General features: G+C 49.1%; 1 protein-coding gene across 3 annotated transcripts in view; it reads left to right on the forward strand.

The window, feature by feature from the left end:
- The first annotated feature begins 22,230 nt into the window (after positions 1-22,230).
- Positions 22,231-23,790, forward strand: part of COLQ (collagen like tail subunit of asymmetric acetylcholinesterase) — a 37,443-nt gene continuing 35,883 nt past the window's right edge. For 2 of the 3 annotated variants that reach the window (XM_046650276.1, XM_046650351.1), the window contains exon 1: positions 22,231-22,439. In XM_046650276.1, coding sequence (XP_046506232.1) covers positions 22,364-22,439 — 76 coding nt within the window. In that variant the 5' untranslated portion in view covers positions 22,231-22,363. The remainder of the gene's footprint in view (positions 22,440-23,790) is intronic. The other variant, XM_046650422.1, reaches the window with a different exon arrangement.

Raw genomic sequence — 23,790 nt, forward strand, 5'->3', positions numbered from 1 at the left:
TGAGAGGGAATGCTCTAACTTTGATGGGCTTTATTGGTGTAAGCCTTTCACAAATCTCAAATAATTTCCTTCTGGACAAATCTAATAGCCTGTATTATTAGATTATGAAAGATTCAGAGCCTTTCCAGGAGAGTTTGAAGAAAGATGATAATTTCTGCCTCGGTCAGTTAGGGTAACCTCATAAGAAACAGACTCATAAAATACAGGGTACATGGGAAGTGGAAATTTACAAAAAACTGTTTAATAAGTATTGGGGGCTTACAAACACCTGTGCTGGGGCCTTCGCAAAGGGTAAATGTTGTAACTTTACATCAGCAGTGACTTGCCCCCAGTGGCCTGAATGTGTCCATTCAGCCTCCTGTTTGCAGGCCCTAACTCTGGGCGGCCGTCTGTACACATTCCCTCTCACTCTCTCACCATACTCACCAAAGCCCTCCCTTGTACCAGGTGCATGCCAGCCAGCTGTATGTGCAAAGGCACAAAGGGGTGCTGGGAAATGCAAGTTGCTCAGTGTGTCTGGAGCACAAAATTATGCCACTTTTCCTACTTTCTTTTCATCCCACAATAGTGCGATTTGATCAAATTAACTGACATTGTTGAGGACCTATTAGGTGACAAGGACCGTCCTGGGGTACACAGAGCTCTCAGTCAGTCCTCCATCTTTAGGGCAATTAATACAGGTTAAATAGCAACACAAGGTGGTTTAGAGGCACTTCAAAACCAATACCAGCAGGTGTGACAGGCAGGACATATTGACATGATTTTTGTCAGTCATGAAATGTGTGTGCTGAGAGAAGGAAGAAGTCACTCTTGCTTTGCCGAAGAGGAAGCAGAGCTTGATGGTGAAAGTTCAGACTCTGGTACCAAGTTCCTCAAGAATTACCTTCCTCCCAGGTAGACTGCATCTTCTCCAAGCCACCACAAGCCCACTGCTGGGGCTGTAGGTTTCAAGACTCAACAGGAGCAAGTCTGCAAATTTCCTGGTTGGGTTTAGCCAACAATCACAGGTCCTTCTGTTAAACATTTTGGGAGCAGGTAAATGGGGATACCCACTCTTTAAGCTGTCCTGTTAATTTTGAATGTAACCCAAGTCTATTTGTCACATTTTCAAAAGCTTTTCTTATGAACTCTGTATCAGTTAGCTATTGCTGCGTAACAAATCATCCTAAAACCTAGTGGCTTAAACAATAGCCGTGTTCTTTGCCCACAAATCTGTATTCTGGGCTAGTTTCTTCTAGGCAGTTCTTTAGCTGGTCTCACCTGGAGTCACTTCTGTGACCGCCATCATCTGGAGACCTAAATGGGACTAGATGATCCAAACTGGCCTCACTCACATGGCTAATGACTCATCTGAGATGGCCAGACAGCTGGGGGCCTTTCCCTGTTGCCTGTCCAGTAGTCCAGACTTTTTTATGTGGCAGTTTGTTTCCACGAAGAGGCAAAGGCAGAAGCTGCCAGGCTTGTTAAGGCCTCAGCCTGGAAATGGCACAGTGTCACTTGTGCCACACTCTATTGGTCAAAGCCAATCACAAGGCCAGCCCAGTTGGACCGGAGGAGAAATAGACTCCACCTCTTCTTGGGAAGACCGGCATGGGCATACAGGGATGGGGGAGATTTTTGGTGGCCATTTTTGCACCTAATCTACCACTGCTCCCTGGGTTTCATTTTTGCTGTCTCTATATACAAATTTTAATTCAGCCCATGTTACTGCATTTAACCTTTCCAACAAACCTTTAAAAGAACATTGCCTCCATTTTATGATGAGAAAACTGAGGCTTAGAGAGGTCAAACAATTTGTCCACTGTCACAGCAGAGCAGGGAGTCAAGCTGGACCGATGCTAGCGCTATGGAGTATCGGCTTCTGCTGTGCCTTCCCCAGAACTAGGGTCGGTGCTCTTCCTCAGGGAGGCCCACCCTGGAGTCCAGTAACCACCAAACCGTTTCCGAATTAACTTCCATGAGGTACGGGGAGTATGTTATGTAAATTAAAGCAAAGTGGACAACTCTCTGGATGTTTTAATTATTTTAGTAATCTAAGGATCCCTATAACAGACTTTATAACCTCTCAAGAGGTATTCATTTAAGGATGCAATACTTTCATTTGAAGAATTTTGTCCAGCCAAAGATCAAGTCTTTGATGCTATTTCTCCAAATATAGTTTGATAATCATTCACTCTTTCCTTTTATTTTGCTTTGCCTAGGCTAAAAGCTGGCAGCTTCTGGAGAAAGAACACTTTTTCATGGAGAAAGCTGTTTGGGAAAATCTAAACTCCCCCCTCCTCTTTTTTTACTGGATGATTAAAGAAAAATAATCCAAGGTCAGCTTTACATTTGTCACCCAGTGGGTGAAAATGTCACAGGCTGACCACGGAGGGATTTGTCTCCATGGAAATTCTGTTTTCAGCAGGAGAGTTGATTCCGTGATGCTGTAGACACCTCAGTGCTGAGCAGGTAGATGCCGATGGACAATCCATCAGGGACTCTATCTGCCCTTGAGGACTGCGGCTACTGAACATTTTGGACTTGGCTGCCTTTTCATCACTTCTTCCATAGCGGCTGATCTCAGTCTCCAAAACAGAAAATTCTCACATCTTAATTTTACCGTGGGCATTTGATCCAGTGCTTGAGATAAATATAACCCTGTGTAGTACGGAGAAGGTTTAATGGGAAATGGTTGGCATTCTTTCTTGGTCAAGGCCTGGGGAAAGGAGAGAGGGAGAGAGAGAGGGAGGGAGAGAGAGAGAGAGAGAGAGAGAGAGAGAGAGAGAGAGAAGGAGAGAGAGAGAGGGAGAGGCAAACAGCAGTGAGGGAGACAAAAGCAGAGATAAGCAAGGCTCCACGGCAGCCTTGCCTCCAGAACTTGACACTGGCCAGACCCCAGCCAGCATGGTTGTCCTGAATCCAATGACTTTGGGAATTTATCTTCAGCTTTTCTTCCGCTTTATCGTGTCGCAGCCCACTTTCATCAACAGCGTCCTCCCAATTTCAGCAGGTAAATGATGACCACAACTTTCCTCTCTTCCATCTGTTGGGGGCAGGGGAGGAAGAAAGATCGCTTTACAATGTGTCCTGATATTTTTCCCATTCTACTGTCTGTGGAGGGAGGCTGGGGGCAGACGGTCAACCCAGCAGCGTCCTGTCACCCGAGCTTGTCTCAGAAGCCCCTTCTGTCCTTGTTCCAAATGGCCCCCACCCAGCTGCTCAAAACCAGAGACCCTTTACAAATGTCTTCTGCCTCTCCCACTTCTCCCCGTTTGCTGCATGATTTCATTTTGCTTGGGAATTGTAAGGAGCTTAAAAGAGACAGAGAGAAGCGCAAGTGAGAGAGAAGTGAATCCCCGACGTTTCTATAAATACATCCCTGACCCCTTCTGAAGGCGGCTTAACTCAATGGGGATGTGGTGGAGTGAACACGCCTCTGCCCCACTCACGCAGCATCCACCACCAGGACCATCCCACCAGAAGGAAAGGGAGTCCAGTTGATTCTCCGGGGGGCCAGGGGCTCCCTTGCAGCCTCGGAACTAGGTCTTCCATTTCTTCAGCCCTGTCTGCTTTCCTGTTGTGCCTTCTCTCCCTGGGGTGGGACTTCTGCCTTGATAAGGCAGCTGGAGATCCCGGGAGAAGGGGGATTCCGGGGAGAGATGGAGGGGTTCCAGATTGACAGCCAGGCCTTGAGCGCGGTGTGTCCACCAGGTGTAGGGCTGGGCGATTTGGGGAAAGGGGCTTTTTCTGCCAGCCTGCCAACCTTTTCTGAGGGCACCAGGCTGTTGCCCTTGTCCTAACCGACCCAGAGCAGGGGGAAGTATCCGGTTACCCGCATGGCCTATTAAAACCTTTCTGAGGAAACTCAGATGCCTCCGGAGGGCTGGAGGGAGGCAGGCAGACCCCAGGCTTTGCTGCCTTGTCCCGTCACAGCCTCCCTCCGTGCACCTCAGCCACCCTTGGCTCTCCCCAGCAAAGCCAGTTTCAGCCATGCCCTGCAACACGAATCTCATAACTACTTTAATGGAGGCAGAAATTTCACTCTCAGGGCCTCTGCTGGAAACACAGGCTCTCAGAGAGGGCACATTTCTGAATCCAGTCCCCGACCTCTCTCCATTCATAAAAACAGCTCATTGACATGTCGTGCTGCCAACGTTTGTGGGCCCTGAAGGAAGGACTCGGAGAAGGGCATGGGCTAATTATAAAAGTGTGAGGAACTGAAGACGGGGGGAAGAGAATTTGTGGAGAATACTGGGGGGGGGGGGGGGGGGGGTGAGAAGTGGGCAGGAAAGGTGGGTGTTTGTGCCACCATGGATGTGTGCCAACATGCCCCCACAGGTTCAAGTTGAGAGCAGCAAGCTTCTGAGTGTGTGTGTCATTTTCCCCCTATTCAAGGGGGAAGCTTGGGAGTTAATTTGGTCTAACTTGGTGGTTCTTAAGCTTGTTTGGGCCATAGATCCAGCACATTTGAGAATCTGCTGAAGGCCCAGAACTTAAGGTAACTTGGGTTTCTGGTCCAGCTCTGCCTCTGTGGGCTCTGACTTCTGCATCTGTCTTGTACATTATCACCATTTCCCCAGGGTCAGAACAGTCCCTGGCACGTGGTGGGTGCTCAATAAATATTGGGTGACTGGATGAGTGAATGAAGGAATAAAAACTTTCTCATCCATAGCTGGGGGTTTGCCATCATTTTGTGTCAGTTAATTTAGAGAGAGCCAAAATGGCTAATGAGTTCTGAAAGTTAGAAAGAGAAGAAGCTCTGATTTCCTCTGAACTCCTGGCCTTAGAGAGAACCCTGGCACCGCTTAGACGTCTCTTGGTAACCTTCTGTATGGTACCAGTCAGGGTAAGGCTCTAGGTAAGGCTGTGTATGGTACGGATCAAGGTAACAGCAGGAAAAAGCAACAGCTCAGATGGTTCTGATGAAAAAACTTGAATGCAGGGACCACTCTCAAAGGTGTGGGTGGGGTTAAGGGAACCACCAAGGAATGCTGAGCAATTAGCGGTGGAGGGAAGCCTTTGTCGCCCTGTGCTTGAAAGGACAAGACGGGGAAACGGGCAAATGGATTCCAGGAAGATTTGCGACCTTGGAGGAGGGGCCCCTGAGCAGGACCGTTAATCACAGAGGGACCCAAAGCAAGGAGAAAGGGGAGAAGAAATACCCCAATCTCTCGCCTCCAATCCAACCACCTCTTGGCAGTGCCTCCCATTGGCCAAGCCCAACCTGAAGCCAGGGGGCAGGGGAGCCCCTTGATGCTGTCTATGCTGGTTGGCTCTGGGCGCAGAATGAAGGAAGGAGGGGAATGTGGGATAGCTAGCCCACACATCCATAGGCACTGCCTCGGGAACTGCTAAATCCGGATCTTCTGGCTGGGAATGTGGTCTTTAGACATTTGGCAAAACAATGAGGTAGACCCACTGGGAGTCACTAAGGTGACAGCTCAATAGAACAAAAAATACCTGCTTTCTCCTGGAGAGTCACTTGGCTTTGTCCCTTCATTTCGTCTCCAGGGCTTACCTGAGAGCCCAGGTCAGACATAAACGTGTGGGAGCTGTTCCCTGACACGGGAGAACTTTAATACTTTACAATGCTTTCCAACAATTCGCTGTGAAATAGTCTATGTTCGGAAGCTTGTAGATTCTCACTCTTCTGAAGAAGACAAGCCCTGTGCACATGGAAACAAGGGCCACAAGGAAGACCTTTTTATTCCACCCACCACCCCTTAGTGAGGGCCTACGGTGTGCCTGGCATGGCGCTGAGTGCTACAGGGGACCCAGAGACAGGGGGGACACCACCTCTGCTCTGGGGAACCCATGGTCACCTGCTGGTGAAACACGGGCAGCACAGGCAGTGCACTGAGTACCCCAGAGAGGGCACTGATGGAGGAAGAGCTCCTTCAGGCCTGCGGGCTAGGCTTGCCTTCTCTCTTCAGCAAACACTGTATTCCAACAGCACCCGACACAGCACCAGCTGTCTGGATCAGATGAGCATTACCTGGCAACACACTGCAGGTCTCAGAGGAGAACCTGGAAGGGTGCAAAAAGCATCCAAGAGGCCAAAGTTGATGATAGAAATCCCAGCACTAAAGCACATGCATTTGATTCACAGAAAACGAGCTCAGGCCCTTACTCCAAGCCGATCGACTCTCCCTTTGGGCACCTTGCTAACAGGCATGGAGAGCAGGTTTCTTGAAGGGTGCTGAATTAGCTGTAGCACATTAGATTGCGGGCGGGGGGTGCTGCTGCTTAAGATAGACACGTGACAACAACAAAAAAGACAGCTGATAAAACTGATTATGGGAAAAACGATAGAGAAGGAGGGGATAGTTCTGAGATCAAAAAGAATAGGCTGGAGTTATTTCTGGAGCCTCCTTTCTGTGTGTAAGTCCTGAAGGCATCATTGGCTTCCAGCACATTGACTGGTTTCATTGTGATGGCCCTGAATGACCTGGGGAAGACTGAATTGTGTTCATTTTATTTTATTTCAGAGGGTAGATAAGCGTCAGATGTATTTTAGAATGATTTCTATTGAACATGCCCCTAAAATTAAAAACGTCGGGAGCCTGAACTTTGGTGTATTGTTTTGACCATTGTGGGTAATAAATCACGCTAACATTCAGTGGCTTAAACAACAAGCATTTATCACTGAAGTTCATGTGTTTGTGGGCCAACCAAGGATCAGCTGATCTAGCCCGGGTTTGGCCGGCCCTGGCTGGGCTCACTATGGGTCTGTGGGTTGATTCAGCTCCAATATCCATCCACACATGTAGCTCAGGAGTTGTACAGCTTCTAGAATGTGGTGGCACAGACCCAAGGACAATAATATCTATAGCAGGGCAGACCTTCCAGACATTTCAATTTATGTAATTCTCACTGCACTCCTGGGACAGGTGTGGGGGTCACGCCTACTTTTCAGATGAGGAAATGGAGGCTCAGAGAGGTTAAGTGACTTTCCCAAGATCACATAGCTGGTATGTGGGAAAGCTGGAGACTGGAATCCGGCCTTCTGATAAGTGTGAGGCTTTTGCCAATGTAGACCAAATTTACTTATGGCCGTGGATAAATAGTGATATTATTAGCTTTTGAAGTCCTGCAGGCTATCCTCCTGTCCTCTGGAAACTCAGCTCTAGATTCTTTATTCTCCGTTCCCTCCTACCTTCTCCTGAGGATATCAGTGCCCAAAGGTCTTAGCAAAAGATTGAAGATTATTTTATACTAAAGTGTGTATGACTTGCCAGGGTTCTGGTTTATCTTTCCTTTGAAGGTATTTGTATTTTAACAGGGATTTAAGATCTCAGCTAAAGGATGCTCTAGAAAGATGAGCTTCATGCAGGGTATTTTGGAGGATGAGGCCTTCCTGGAGTCAAGGAAGGGAATACCACTTCACAGACATTCTCTTCAGCCATTGTGAATGAACCTATCCTAAACCCACACAGACACATGTGGCTTCCTTCTTCCACCGTAGGATTTCTCAGGCAGGCAGGGACTCTTCAGATGAGATTTGGGTCCAGGTCTCAGAGACCAGATGGTGAGAAGAGCTAAATCTAGTTCTGCAGAGTGAGATCATGTAGCAGGATGTGGATTCTGTCCGGGTGCTGAAATCTCCTCCTGTTGGCCACTGGGCTATGACCCACAGCAGGCGTTTTGCAGCCTATGGGACCTGATGTCTGGCCCTGTGCGCCCCTGCCTGGAAGCCAGCCAGGGCTCCGCTTGGGAACCAATCATGTGCTTGGCAGTAGATGATGGGCCATTTATTTGCGTCTGATGCTGATCAGCTATTGTTTAATGTTCCATAATGCACTTCCCAGCCGTCTCCTCCGATTTAGCTCCACATATTTCCTCTGGATAATACAATCAGAGAGGGTTCTGAACTTAGAGGGCTCTCCAGGGGTCCCAGCTTTCCCAGTTCACCCCATCCCAAGCCTCTGAATAAAGCAGTGAACTCATCTCCAGCCCAGACAGAGAGAGAGGGGATGTACGAATGGGGGGCTTTCCCTTCAGATACCCAGGGCCAGGCCCCTTCATTGCCCTTCGCCACACTCAAGCTTGCTTTCCTCAGATCCACACCCACCACTCCCGCAACCATATGAAACAATGCACTTCCAGAAGGAACAGAAAGCCCCTCTGGCTTCAGTGAGTCTCCAAATAAGCTGGTGCCCGGCTTCTGGAAATGCAGTTCACACTCTAAGTGCTACCGGTATTGCTCTTACAGTTGGTACCAATGATCCCCAAACCTCTCATTTTGCAAAGCATTTTCACAGCTACAGCTGTATCTGCTCTTCACAGCAGTTCCTACTGTGTGGGGTCCTGGGTTTGAATCCTGACTCTGTTGGTTATGCTGCGATCGTGGGACGGTCACACCACAATTGTGGCGAGCCCCAAATTCTTCATCTAAGTGACTAAACTAGTCTCTGGCGCACAGGATTGCTATGAGGATTTATTCGTTCATCAAACACTTAGTAAGTGCCAACTGTGTACCTGGACCTGGGATGCAGCACTGAGCAGATAAAAATATCCCACCGCCGTGGAGCTCCTGTCGTCCCCTGGGAAGAACTCGTCCAGGCCAGCCAGCTGGTCCCAGGAGGTGAATGAAAGACACCTGCAGCAGCACCGCACCCCTATCCAGCCTCCCAAGCACCAGATCCAGGCTTCTGTTTAACCGTGTTCAGCCTTCATGTTGTACTAAAAAAACAGAAAGATATTTTTAAAACTTGCTTTAGTTGGTAACTTTTAAGAATTGAGTGACTTAGTTTTTCAAAATGTATTTCTGATGTCTCTTGAAAAGAAGCTGTCTTGAAAACCAGGACAACCTGGCAGTCAGATATGGCAACGACTTTGGAATGGAGCAGCAGGTGGTCGCTCAGCCCCGGCTCCCAAGTCCCCACTGTGCCCTGTTGTCTTACACCTGGTCCACCTTCCTTAATCCATTCACCTGTCCAGCCCCATCTGGGCATGTGACTTTTTGGCCTCTGGGATCAGAAGCCCTGCTGGCTCGGATTTTGCCTCCTCCTTCTTTAACAGCCTTGGGACATTTTTCCTGAATTCCCAAGCTCTGCAAAGCTCATTTTGAAAGTCTATGTTCTAGATCAGCGGTTCACCAACTACACCACTGGTTCTCAGCCCTGGCTGGACGCAAGAATCACCTGGACTGCTTTACAGAAGCCCAGTGTCCAGGCTGAACAGATCAATTAACTCAGAATCTCTGGGGCATAGGATTGGGCCCACGTAGTGTTTAAAGCTCACTAGGTGATTCTGATGACTAGCCAGGGTTAACCAGTCAACTATAGCTAACATCAGAATTACCTGGAAGGTTTGTTAAAATACAGACTGCTGGGCCCCACCTGCAGAGTTTCTGATTCAGCAGGTCTGGAGTGGGGCCCAAGAGTTTGCATTTCTAATAGGATTCCAGGTGCTGCTGATGCTGCTGGTCCATGGACCACTCTTTAAGAACCCTTGCTGAAGATCACCTCTGAGTTCTTAGATTAGTTCCCTGTGGCCACTCAGTGGTCACATTGCCTTCTTCTTCCGTGTCAAACCTTCCTCTGCTCTCTCTTATAAGGATATTGTGGTTACATTTAGGGCCCACCTGGATAGTCTCCCCATCTTAAACTTCTAAATTTAATCACACCTGCAAAGTTCCTTTGCCATGTAAGGTAACATCACAGGTTCCAGGAATTAGGATCTGGACCCTTTGGGGCCATCGTTCAGTCTGCCGCAGTTACCTTTTCTCCTGAGTAGAGTGACCCAGGAGTGCTTTCTTTAAGTGACATCAGAATCAAAGGCGTATATACTGTCCTCATCTGGATTTCTCCCCAGAGCAGACCCTGAGCCCAGGATTTGGGTGCACATAATTTATTTGGGAGGTGATTGCAGAAGGGCAGTGAGACAGGGAAGGGAAGTCAGCAAGGGCGCGATGATGAGCAGATTGCTGCTGTGGGCAGCTGGGGCTCAGTCCTACTGGGGACCTTGGGGAGACAGGGGACTTAGGATATCGATACGCCAGCTCCTGGGGACGTGCTTGCCCCAGGCAGCTTCCACAGCTGGAGAAGCTCTCTGGCATAGTCACAAGTGCTTGTGGCAGGAGCTAGAAGCCCGTGGGCCCAGTGAAGCTGAGGGGTATGGGCAGGGAAGTGGCAGCACCTGCTGTGGATTCTGTACTGTGAGAGAGCTGCAGGAACTCAGCTGCCTTGCACTGAGCACTTTCTGTTTGCCAGACTCTTAGCCTATATGACTTCTAATCGTCATGACAATTTCACAAGCCATTTGTGCCCCCGTTTTACCAAAGAGGAAAGTAACATTCAGAGAGGTGCAGTCACTTGTCTGAGGGCACACAGTGCCAGGGCCAAAATTCCAAATCAGGACTTTCTGACTCCCAAATTATTACAGAGGCAGAGTAGTCTGGTGGTTAGGGGTAGGGCCTCTAGGTTCAAATCTGGTGTTTCCTTTAGCTTTGTGATGTAGGGCAGGCAAATTGTCCTGTGTGTGCCTCAGTTTCCCTATCTATAAAATAGGGTTAAAGGTAGGGTTTAACTCATAAAGCAGTTGTGAAGATTCAGTGGGCTAATTATGAACATAAAGTACTTAAAATAGGGCCTGGTATATAATATGTGATGTATAGACGTTTGCTGTCATTATTTCCTGAACCTCACAGTGTCTCTACACATGCCAAGAGGCCATAATTTCCCCTAAGATGCATTTGTGTTAAGAGGCAAAAGTCCCAAACAATAACTTTTTGCTTAAAATATTCAGTGAGTTAAGGCAGAAAGAGGTGGCTCGACTTTTATCTGTTTTGCGTCTATAAACCAGTCCCTAAAGCAGGGACGCGGTGACCAGGAAAGGAGGCTCTTCTCGGGGTGACCGGCTTTCCCAGATGGCTTTAAAAATACACCTGGCCCTATTCCATCTCCCAGCCTACGAGTGTTTAGCTCCATTCAAGCCGGCACTTAGGTCCCCATGGCAACCAACATAAGCACACGCGCGAGGCGGGTGTTGGGAGCTAGCGACAGCTGACGGAGAGGCCTCGTGGCTGCTGAGGGCTTTGCACCGTGAACCAGCTGGGGTCTGAAAAAGAGAGAGGAAAGAGGAGAAGGAAACATGAATGCCAGTGGGACAGGCTCCTCCCCTGCTGGGCCTCCCGACTCATCCTGCTGTGCCGCTTTACCTGGCCTTCTTGGCGTCTTTCTGAGAAGTCTGGAGAAAGGCCAGGAGCTTTTTTGCTGCAGCTGGTAGTTCTCTCTTGGGGCACAGGCTCCAGGAGGGACCTTCCAGGGATCTCAGACCTGGCATGTGGCTTCTCAGGGACTCAGAGGGTAGGGGATGGGGCGATCATGGCCATCCTACCTATAGAGACCTACCTGCCTGACTGGGACTTTCTTACTTTCACGTGACTCAAGGTTTGTTCAAGTGTTTGAACTTGTCCCCTATGTGAGGGGCCTGTGGAGTGAGGCATTATGGTTGAGGGTTCAAACTGGCCTGCCCCTTTGTGCCCAAACAGAACTGGCTCAGTTTCTGAGATCATCTGTTCTGAGGTGGACCTTATGGAGTGGCCCCCAAAAGTCTTCCAAATTCTCTGTGGTCATCCAGAAACCAATTCTCTAGCGGTGAGATTAATGTTCAGGGTTTAGGGGGGCTCCAAGCAAGGACAATGATCCTTTTCCCTCCTGTCCATCTTTCTGAGAGCTGTGTCGGGTAAGGTCATGGTAGGGCAAGTTAACAATGGAAAAGATGAATGTCTTCTGTTTCCAGGGAGCGGCAGGGCCCTGAGGGAACCGTGTGGCTGTGGGTGGCACGTCCTCTACTCTCTGTGTCTGCCCGTAGAAAGTGAAGCGTGGGAGGCTGAGATGGCTGTCTGGACAATTTGGGCCTTGGAGATGTTTTCCCCAAAGTATCTGAGGTACATAGTTGCTACTCTTTTTTTCTTCACTTTCGGGAGTCAGCTGCCCCGCCCGCACTTCCTCCACTGGGCGGCCCTGAGAGTAAGAGTGCGCCTGCCTGACAGGTGTGGCGCTGGCCACATGGTAATTGCTGCTAAGGATCTCTGTTCAGGCCCATCTAGAAGGTGGGGTGGGGACATTAGTCAGCAGGGTTGACAGTTTGCCTGTTTACTGATGTTCTTTGAGAGGTATCGCAGTGCATCGCTAAGGCTCTGAGGTAAAATTTGAGAAACCTGGGTTATTTTCTAGACCTGCATTAACTCCTGGGACATTGTGTAGTGTTGTGTTGGACCAGCCATTTGCTCTCTGTGAGACTCAGTTTCCTCATCTGTAAAATGAAGGGATGGACTGGATTTTAAAGATCCTATTAGCCATAGACTTTCTCTGGCTTTGAGGCTAACAAGCTGCTTGCTAATTTACAGAACTCACACCTGCACAAAGAAGGGTTCTTGGCACATGTTTCTCCTCTGAGCATTGACACCTGAGAATCCATGATGTGAGAGTAAAAGGCGTGGGGTTCACGTTCAGATAGCTCTGGACTTGAGTGACAGCTTTGTGACCCACTAGCTGAGTGATCTTGGCCAAGTGGTTTAATTTCTTAACACCTCAACTTCCTCCTCTGTAAAATGGGGACGATAAGAGTACCTGGCTCATTAAGGCGAAGAGGATTAAATGAGCTCATGGGTGCAGAGCTGTGCAGTGCATCTGGGACACAGTTAAGCTCTCAGTTACTGGCTGCCACCATTATTCCAACTGGTGGTGAGAGAGCTGGAATCCAGGCCACTTCCTCCTCCCGGGATGCTTCATTTCTGCTGTAATCCCACCTCCTCTTATTCAGTGGCTGCAGAGATTTGCTCACGGTGCCGAAGATTCCAGTTTCAGAATTCAGAGTCTCCCTCAAAAGCCTGAGGCTGAGCGGGGACATCACAGTGCATGGGCGTTGGAATCAGAGGTCCGGGCTCAGAAGTTCCATGGGACCCTGAATGTCAGAGCCTCAGTTTTGCTTACCTGGAAAAGGTGGACATTATAGCAGGGAATTCAAGGGGTTGTGTGAGGATCAAGGAGAGAGCATGGGAGGGCCCAGCTCTGAGCCAATAGAGTGCGTACTCAGGAGTTGTTGTCCCTTGAGGGGCAACACTGAACTTTCACGACCTGGAAAGCGTGGGCTCACACGTGAGGTTAATTCCTTACCGTACCGAGTCCTCAGCAGAAAGGCCTGCTGCCGGGCCAAGTCTACCCGCAGGTGGCCCTCCCTGAGGCTGTGACAGAGAAAGCTTCTCACTTCCCCAGCCAGGGTCAGCTTCCCAGGAAACCCCCCAAGACCCTGCAGTGCTGACAGCGTCCACCCTATGGAAACTGTGCAATGCTGTGCGGAACCTGGCTGGTAAGACGAGCCCCTCCCCATCTCCAGTTCATCCGTGTCAGGAGAGCGGGGCCTCTGTCCACACAGCATCTACCTTGCCCGGAATGTCAGTCTTGCCCCCTTCAAAATCGATGGCAGGTGCCAAGGCACCAGGCTTGCCAGCATGGGTCCTCCCGGGCAATCGGGGGAAGATTATTAAATAGGAAATCTTCAAATGGAATGCCAGTCAACGGTGGCTGATTTGCCACCGTTGCTCAATTTTCTGGCCATATACCCATCTGCTGCCACTTTGCATTTTGTGAAATTTTTTTTCTAAATGAGGCAATAAAATCCATTTGAATTGATTCAGATCCTCTTTATCAATAGTACTATTAATATTATGAGCTTGTCAAATCTGTCTCTCGTCTCTGAATTAATTACAACGATTACTTCAGACCTATAGCTTTTGATATGCTTCCCGCCAATCAAAGGACCAATATTTATTGCACCTCCTACTACATCCTTAACTATTATATTGAACAGGAAGGTTCATAAGACGGACTGACTCAAGGAGCCCATAGTCTATTTGTGGCACTAAAGTAACACATGAAAGAGTGAATGAGGAGGGGAGTGGATCGCCATGGTGGGATCTCAGGGTGCACCAGCGGTGGGGTTTGTATGAGAGCAGAGCAATTAAGGCGAGGAGACAACTGGTCTGGGTTCAAGTCATGATCCTGCTGCTTAGCTGGGCACTTCTTTGAGCCTCAGTTTACTTATCTGTCAAATGGAGAAAACATTAGCAACCGTTAAGGCTGTTGTAGGCCAGAGCTTAGCACATATAAGTGCTCAGCACACGTCACCAAGTCTTGTGAGAGTTGACGTTTGCAGGCTACATAAAGGTAATTTAAAGAACGTTTCTGTTTTCTGCTTTAGATCACAGATAAAATGTCTTCTGGAAAAGAAGCAAACAAACAAATGTACCTCTTACACCAGAATGAATTACGAATGAATTAAGATTTAAATATAAACTATGAAGTGATAAAATTATTAGAAGAAACCTTGGGAGATTTGGGGGGTAACTTTAATGGGGGGAAACCCCAGAAGCCATAAAAAAAGACTTCTGCTGTAAATTCTACTCCATAAAAAGAAAAAATTTGTGTGTGGGAAAAACAATCAAAAACAAAGTCAAAAGGCCAAATCAAACTGGGGAAAATATTTGCAAATCACATAATAAAATGCTACTTTCCTTATAGGGAAAAAGTTGCAAGAGAAGACCAACAACCTAATGGAAAAAAGTACAAATGTCTCTAAAACTCATGAAAATACCCCAGCCTCATTCCCCCTAAGAGAAATGCAAATTAAAACCACACTGAAGCACTGTTCTTCATCTCTCAGGCGGGCGAAATTCAAAAGGTCTGACCTCACGTGTGCTGGCGAGGGTGTTGGAAACAGACTCTCTCATCCTCTGCCCCGACGTGGAGGGAATGAGGATTGATGGAGGCTTTGTGGAGATGAACTAGGCAACGTGTGAAAATTACAAACGCACACACTCTTGGACTCAGCAATTCTACCCTAGGAAGTCATCCAATGGACACACCTACCAACATACACAAAGATGCACGTGGAAGGCTATTTTGTTGTGTCCTTGTTTACATCAGCAAATGTTTGCAAATCACCCAAATGCACATCAGTAGGGGGCAAGGGGAACAAATTATGGTTCTTCCAAATGAAGGAATATTATGCAGCCATAGAAAGGAATGTTGGATGCAGTGTATGTAGTTACACAGAATAATCTTTTAGAAATATGGTGAAGAAACCACGAGAGAGGACCCTGTGTATAGTATTATATTACAATAACCCTTTGAGTGAGAGGGGAAAATAATATACCTATCTGTTTGCTCCTGTATGTGTAAAATATTCATGGAAGTATACACAGAAGACCAAATAACTGATAGTAAATCATTGGATCTGGGACAGGAGTGGGAGAGTTTTTATGTATACCTATTTACACTTTTTGAATTTTAAATCACAGGAATGTATGACCTACTGGAAATAATTCAACAAAATTCCACATATGCATGCAAAACAGAGCCTCTCATGTGGAGCACAAGGTGGGATTTTTCTGTCTTTAGCAGTCTGTTAGACCCGAATTTGCAGAGGGAATTGAGATCTCAGAGAATTTCCAGAATGGTAGGGCTGCAAAAAGCCTAAGGCGAATCTTGCCAACGTGTTCAATTGAGAAGTTCTATTTCTCAGTTGAGTTCAAGGGGGTCAGCCCAAGGTCACCCACTTTCCGGAATCCAGGGATTTGAGTGACTCTGTGAGACCAATGGGTAGAAATGTCCGTCTGTGCCCGGGGGCTCCTGGGGCCCCTGCTTCCCACCTCCCCACCCATAGACACTCAGACGACAAATACTTAGGGTGAGGGGCAGGGTTGGGGGCGCTCTAGGGAAAGGGTTAAGTGAGCCACGTGGTTTTGAATCACGAGCGTCCGTAGAGCTGAAACATCACCATGGAAAAATGAAATCCTGCAAATGTAGGCGGTTGGAAACACAGGGTCTTTCCACTCAGCCCCGGTTGTCAGCAGGGGTTGGAAATAACCCACCCTTTGGGCCCGATGCAATGGCAGGTTTCGTCTCTGACCGATGGCCAGATCTCCCGAATAACTCTAGAGACCGGGCTCCCCTGTCGAGCCATAGCAGAAGATTTAATAGCGCTCGCTGATTTATGCTGGCTGCTATAATCGAATTCAGAGCCAAGGCGCAGCCAGCCTCGGGGAGGTTTCTTGATGTTTCCTTGGCTCCTAATAACATTGTCTCCTCCTTCCTCTCTATTTACCACAGGCCATTTTGTCAAATTAGGACTTGAACTCGAAAAAGCAGATGCCTTCCTTTAGATAAGGTCCAAAAAAATTCCCCTGTGGGAGGAAAAGAAAATGGGCGTGTCTCCTTGAACCTATGCACAATCAGAGGAGTCGCTTCTGATACATGACTTATTATAACATAACGACCCATAGGAGATGACTTCCTTTCATCCTCGTGGCTAGGCCACACTTTTCCTCCTCAAGGGATCCCTTTGAGGGCGCAGAGGAGAACGTCCTGCTCAAGTCCTTCGTGGAGATTCAGTTACCTGCTCGAGCTCTTCTCCAGGCAGTGCTAGTGCCCTAGCTCTGTGCTGCTCCGGGGGCCATTCAGATATTTGCCGACAAGGGCCTTAGACCCACCCACCCCCAATCCTGCCCTTGTGGAGGTATCTTCCGGTTCTCTGTTGCCTACTTAACATTTTTTAATTTTATTCTTTTTTATTATGAAAAATTTCAAACATTCAAAAAAGTGGAAAGCATTCTCCAGGGAACATCACTGTGCCCACTGTTACGGGCTGACATGTTCCCTGCACGTGCGTATGTTGAAGCCCTAACCCCCAGTGCCTTAGAATGCGTGTGTATTTGGAGACCGGTGCTTTAAAGAGGTGATGAGGGTTAACTGAGGCCATGTGGGTGGCCCAAATCCAAACTGACTGGTGTCCTGAAAAGAAGAGGATTTGGATGCTCACAGAGACACCGGGGATGCAGAACAAGAGGAAAGGCCATGTGAGGACACAGGCAGAAGCAGGCCGTCTGCCAGCCCAGGAGCGAGGCCTCGGAAGAAACTAGACCTTATGAAACCTTCACCTTGGACTCCAGCTTCCAAAACTGTGCAGAATAAATTTCTATTGTTTAAGCTGCCCAGGGACTTCGTTATGGCAGCCCTAGCAAAGAGACAGACCGCCACTCAGACCCTGCGATGGTCGTCATTCTGCTGGGTTGGCTCTATCATGCAGCTGCTTACCCACCTATGTTGTTTTCTGATGGATTTCAAAATGAGTTGCACATTCGTTGCCCACTTCGAAGAGTAAATTCTGCAACAGAGAAGGTAAATGCACGTTTGACGGAAGGCCACTGGCACCTGTGACTGAACCCTCTCCGTGGCTGGGATAGTCAGGGAGGCAACTAGGACTGTCTACTCATGACTTTGCAAACCAGGAAGCTAGGCCCCAAAGATGAGTAAGTGTAGAGATTGACTAGAAAGACACGGAGCTGGGTGTTGGTAAACGCCTCCAACCCTGAGACACCGCCTGCCGTTTTTTCTGAGGTTCTCTGCTCCTTCTTTCTGGCTGGGGTGTGTGGGAGTGGGGAGAGGTCTTGGTGCTGGTAACCAAGTATCCAGAAGTCTCCAGGGTCAGACATCTGGATTCACTCCTGGCCTACTGCATCCTGGCTGTGTGTGACCTTAGATGCATCCCTAAATCTCTGAGCCTTGTCTGAAAAGGAGGACACTAATCCACACCTGTGGGCTTGCTGAGGGGATCAGAGAAAGATATTGAATGCTCCTGAATGTTCCCACGGTTGGCGCCTCATGGCCAGGTTAGGGTAATGCTGTCTGCTGTAACAAACAAGCGCCAACATTTTAGTGACATAATGTAATAGAAGTTTATTTTCTGCTCACCCAACAGTCCAGTGTCCATAGCTGGGGGCAGCTCGCCTCCACACTGGCAGTCAGGGATGCAGGCCCTCTCTTTCTGTGGCTCCACCATCCCCCAGGGCCTGAGTCCTCTGCATCTAGGCAGAACTGTGGTAAGAAGAGTCACGTGCCCCAGCGGGTTGTCACTGCAGCTGCTCCTCAGGGACAGCTCTGGGCTGTGGGAGGGGAGCACACGTTTTGGGGGATGCCAGCCTTCTCTGCACAGCCCCATTGCTGAAGAGGTTCTTGACATAAAGTCAGGGGCTAGGAGTTGGGAGTGGAAAGAGCCTGCAGGCCAGGGAAAGGCCAGGTCACAGGGAAAGGGCCCTGCTCCAGGAGAGCAGTAGGAACAGCAGGAGTCGGGGGAGGGGTCGGATGGAGAGCTGTCCCCTAGGGGCTGGGTAAGGGGCTGTGTGCAACATTCCTTTTGAACTCTCACCCCAATTCTGTACTAGCTGTGTGGCCTGGACCAAGTGACTTGGCTTCTCCAAGAGTCCTTTCCTCCTCTGTGAAATGAGGATAATCATGCTGTGAGGATTAAAGGCAATAAAGCGTGGGAAGTGTGGAACCCAGTGCTGTCATTGTTTCACGCCGAGGACTTTGCTAAACCAGGGTCAGCAAGTATGCAGCACAGCTGCCACTCCTTCCTCTCATCTTAGGAAGTGCAATACTAATCAGCCACCACCCTCCTTCCTCAGAGTCTTTCTTTTTTTTTTTTTTTGAGGAAGATTAGCCCTGAGCTAACATCTGCTGCCAATCTTCCTCTTTTTGCGGAGGAAGACTGGCCCTGAGCTAACATCCATGCCCATCTTCCTCCACTTTATATGTGGGACGCCTGCCACAGCATGGCTTGCCAAGTGGTGCCATGTCCGCACCCAGGATCTGAACCGGCAAAGCCCCAGGCCGCCAAAGCGGAACGTGCGCACTTAACCACTGTGCCACGGGGCCGGAACCCCTCAGAGTCTTTTTTAACACAGTGTTCCAGGAAATCTCTATGAATCAGTTCAAGTTAGCAGATGAGATGAAAACTCTTTGCCCTCCAGAGGCTCGACCATGGGCTTATTCATCTCTGTATCCTGGTGAATTGCAAAGACTTGGCACACAGTAAGTGTTCAATAAATGTTTGTGGGCTGAAGTAGAATCTGTATAGGGCTCCCCTGAGTAAAACAGTCGATCTGGAGGTCATGCTAAAGAAAAAATTATTCTGACACTTGTCAAAATGATAAGGAAGACTTTGTTTAAGACTATTGCCATTGGTGGCAAGACTATCTCAATAGGGAGGAGAGATTGGGTTCAATTCCGAATGCAACAGGAGCAAGTGGGGATTTATAACCGAGGAGTGTGATGGGGCATGGGTGGATAGAAAATCACTAAGAGGAGATGTCAAGGGGAGGGGAATTGTTGCTAAACCCACTTAACAGGATCCTTGCTGAAGGCAGGCCTGGGTGATCAGATATCAAGGGGGTGGGGAGTGGATGAGGAATTTGATCAGATATCTTGAGTGTGATCAGATATCAAGGGTGAGGATTCTCTCTACACTGGCTTAGCAGAACTCTTGCTAAAACCGGTCTCTGTGAGGATGAACACGGATGCCCAAGTTCGTGGCCTTGTTGAGAGCCTGATCAAAGTTTGGTCAAAGAGAGAGTCTTTGTCAGTGGGAAGGTAGAACCCATGTGCTCCAACCTACTTCTCTGCCTGCCCAGGTTTGGGGAGGTGACAGCAGACTTGAGGTGCCCTGGGGCTGGTGGGACCCTAAGCTCTGCCCTCAGACACGTGGTTGTCTTTGCCTCACACTGGGAGCTCTGGGTCCTTGGGAAGGGTGCTGAGTTATCCAAGCCATGGCATGTCTGTGTGCAGCAGGGGTGGGAGACACAGAAGGGGGAAGACACTAAGCAGACTCCACTCTGGTGGGGATCAGCAGGGAACAGGCCTGCGTGTGGCCACAGTGGGGACAGGAACTTCTGGAACAGTGCCCAGGGAGGCAGTATTCCAGAAGTGGTCTTCTGGCCTGGTTGATAAATCCCAGAGCTGCAATTAAGACAAAATACTGTGAATATGACACCTGCTGACAGCTGCAGGAAGGCCCCGGAAACTTTTATTATGAATTAGATTTCGCAGGCAGCTCTGCTGTGGTGAGCTGGTGCTTGGGCAAGGAACCTGAGCCACTCAGCAGGCTGGCGGCCTCCGGGGCAAGGATTGCTCTCTAGGGGAGAGGGGGCGAGAGTGATCCTCCATCCATGTCCAGGGCCCTTAGGAAGGACCATTTGTGTCTCAGGAGTCATAGCCCCTGGTAGAAGCCAGAGCTGGAAAGGGCGTAGAGCTCATCTGGTGCAACGCTCCCGTTTTACATTTGGGGAAACCAAGGCCCAGTGGGGAAGTGAGTTATCCACGGTCACATAGCAAGTTACTGGCCACACCAGGGCTGGAGACCAGGGTCCCTAATCCCAGGCTGGCACGCTTGGCTGAAGGGCGGGTAACAGTAGTCAAGCATACATCCAGGCACTTGACTTAAGGAAATTCAACTGTTGATGCTTGGAGAAACAGAGACAGAGAATGAGACAACGTAAGAGATAGGGAGACAGAGAGAATGGGACTGAGACAGGAAAGGGAGTTGCAGAAAAAGAGAAGCATAGAAAGGAGAAAGACAGAAAGAGAGGTTTGTGAGCCTGAGTCGTTAGGTTCAAAAGAGAGATGCAGACACCTGCAGAGCTAGCCAAATCTCAGTGACTGTCTAGTCCAGTCGCCTTTGTTTTTACAATAATGAAACAAAGTATAGCTGAATGTTTCGCATGTGTAAACCTTTTAAGGAAAAGTTTGATGCCAAATGCAAGAAAGTCAATGCTCATTTTGAAATGAGGTTTGAAAAATGAAGAGCTGCAGGAATATGACCCAGCATGGGGGAATTTACGAAAATGGGATGCAGATGGTGTTTCTGCAACTGTCTGGGATCCAGGACTGAGCACTTCATGCCCTCTGTGCTGCTTTCCCTGACGTCTTAGACCGTGTTTCTAAGAACAGAGGGAAATGCCCCAGAGAAGGAACAGAGCCTAACTCTTTCCTCTCTGACTCCTCCCACCTTGGTACCAGCAAATCTCTCTGCTTTCAAAGCTCAACGCAAATGCCACCTCTTCCAGGAAGCTTTCCCTGATTGCTCACTTGTAGCCCCCTGCCCCAGCTGGTACCCATCACTTCCTGCTGTAAATCCCTCTGGACACCCCAGCCCCATGTTAGCCACTTCTCTTTTTCTACCTTGTATGATAGTTATCTACGAAAATGTTGGTGAAAGAGCCCCTACTCTGTGCCAGGAGCCCCAAAAGCCTTAGCCCTAATCTTCACAAGAAACTAGCGAGGTGTGTTTCGCTATACCCGCTTTACAGATAAGAAAGCTGAGACTCAGAGAGAGTGGATAACTTCCTCAACGTCGTTCAGCTAGGAAGTGGCAAAACCAGGACTCCAGCTCCAAGTTTGCCCTACTCTTTCCACGACACTGACCATCACAGCCCGACGGCAGGAATGTGTCTAGTCAGTGTCCGGCACACATCTGAGGAGAGTGTGTTTCTGAATGAATGAAGCAGTAAATGAACACAGGAACTCTCCTTTCTTTGGGAAGCTGTTGCTCGGGGCTCAGTGAACTATAGCTGCGGGCCAGGTCCAGCTGGCCTCCTATTTTGTAATAAAGTTTTATTGCAACACAGGCACACTCCATCTTTTATGCACTGTCTCTGGCTGCTTTTGTGGATAACTGCAGAGTTATGTTGCAACAGAGGCCATGTGGCCCATACAGCCTAAAATGTTTACTATCTGGCTCTTTCCAGAAGAAGTTGCGGACTCCTGCTATAGCTTATGGTCTTCACTAAGCCGGTCAAAACAACGGTGCTTATTGCTAAGTACTAATAATCTTGTCTTTCATGATCTGGAATATCGTGAGTGTGCATTGGGTACGCCTGTAAAGTGTCAGCAGATTTCCACGTGTGTCTCATATATGCCACTTTATTAGCTTACAGGCAGGCTTCATCTAAAAAGGTTTGCTCTGCGGGCCCTTTGGAAATACAGTATATACATATGTATATTTTTTGAATTAAGTTTGGCTTGGTTGGCAGCACCTTGGCACAGGCGTGATGAAAGCTGAGGGATCCTGGCAGTGAAGACCTTCCCTGAGGCAGAGGAGGGCGCCCTCCCTCCTGACCCATGGCAGTGGGGGTGCCTTTGAGGCTTGCCAGAACAGTATTGACAGGGCAGTTTTTGCACCGTGTGAAAAGCAGCCTGTTGATGCATCACACTCGTTTCCTGGCTGCTCACGGGGGCAATCAGTTTGCCAGGCTCCCACCCTCGCCTCCTCCTCTGGGCCAGGGGCACACTTTCTCTCCCCAGCCTAGTGCAGGCTCCTGAGAGGCCGGAGCACTGCCTCCCCGTTCCTGCTCCCAGGAGCTCAGCGCTGGCCTCTGGACCCCTGGCATCTGGGGCAGACGCAACACCAAGGCAGGGATTGGCCGACTCCCACCCCAGATGCCCAGCAGGCCAGGCGCTGGGAGCGCTCGGGGGCGTGACAAATCTCAGCCTGTTGCCGGCTGTGTTCCGCGGCCAGTCGGCCCCGGGGGTGGCCTACAATGACGGGCCCGTCACTCAGCCTTACTCATCTGCTCACCATTTCAGGATTGCTCTGTTACTCAGCTTGCTGCTGGGGTGAGTTGTGTGAATGTGTGTGTGCGTGCGCTTGTATGTGCATGTGCGGTTTTGGAAAAAAAGACTCTCAGACAGCTGACTGGTTCTGGGAGTTTCGGTAGCCTTTAAATCTTAAACTTCTCAGCAGTGTTGGAATTGCACCATAAAGGGGTTTGACAGTGGAGTCTGTGGGGACCTTGGCATCCACGCGTGCGTGTGTGTGTGTGTGCACTTGTGTGTGCCCCTCTTGTGACCTTGATTTCGGAGGGGCAGGCTGGCAGCTGCTGCTCTCTTGGCTTTGAAGCAACATCGTGTTCTGTGGTCCGGGGCCGCCCCTGGCAGCGGGTGGAGAGACGCTCTCCATCACTGTCCGGGCTGACTGGCTTGGGGTCATGCAGCTCACTGTCCCATGGGCAGAAGCCACCAAACGGCCTAATCGTTTTCTTTGTAGGTTGTGTCCTCCCTTGCCCCCTATGCCTGCTCAGAGCGAATTGCAAGACGGCCGACTCCTAACGTGCCTTTCAGAGAAGTTGGAATACCTTCAACTTTTAGGATCAAAATTTGTTTTTCAGGGGTGATGGGGTGGGGCTTGAAGGAAAGCTGTAGGTGAGGCCAACTCCGGAATACATGAATCAGGGAAAAGCAGGCAAGTTACAGCCAGTTAACGTGAGAACTTCACTGTAGCTGAGCCATCCGACTCATGGTCAGAACACTTAGTGATGTCGCAGAGCATGTGCCCTTCACCTCTCCTCTCCTTGGGCTCCTTCTGGTGCAAGTTCCAACAGGCAGGGCATGGCCCAAAGCAGGAGGAGGAGGAAGCAGGAAGTAGAACAGTCTATCAACTCCATGAGCCGTTGCAGAATAGTGAGCGTATGGCTGCACCTGTAATTTTCCCAGCCTGCAAAGGCAGGATGTTTATGTCACTTCTTTCCTTTGGTGGCTTCTAATGGCACATTTGCTTGATTTGAGGGGGTGCTGCTTGGTGAAAAAAAAAGAGGCAGAAATGGGGAAAGGCTTTCTCGAGTACCCTGTTGACAGGCTGGTCTTGTGAGTGGGAGATCCAGATGGACACAGTGGTGATCCTGGTGTTGTATGTACAAAGAGGACTTTGGAGATGGTTTGGGCCAAACTCCTTGTGGTACAGATGGGGAAACCGAGTCTCAGACTGAAGAAGGGAGTCATGCCAGGTTGCAGCATCACTTGCACTCAGACTCGCACTCTTTGATCCACACCCCTATATTTCCAAGACTAAGTTGGAGCGAATCACTTTCCAAGGATTTACCCAAGAGTCAAGTGGGTATTGAGTCCAAAGGGCAAAGCCAACATCAACAACAGCAAAAATCCCCCCAAAAGTTCGCCAAAAGCCTGTGCT

The sequence above is a fragment of the Equus quagga genome, chromosome 1 (genome assembly GCF_021613505.1).
Source record: "Equus quagga isolate Etosha38 chromosome 1, UCLA_HA_Equagga_1.0, whole genome shotgun sequence".
In the NCBI taxonomy this organism is placed as follows: domain Eukaryota; kingdom Metazoa; phylum Chordata; class Mammalia; order Perissodactyla; family Equidae; genus Equus; species Equus quagga.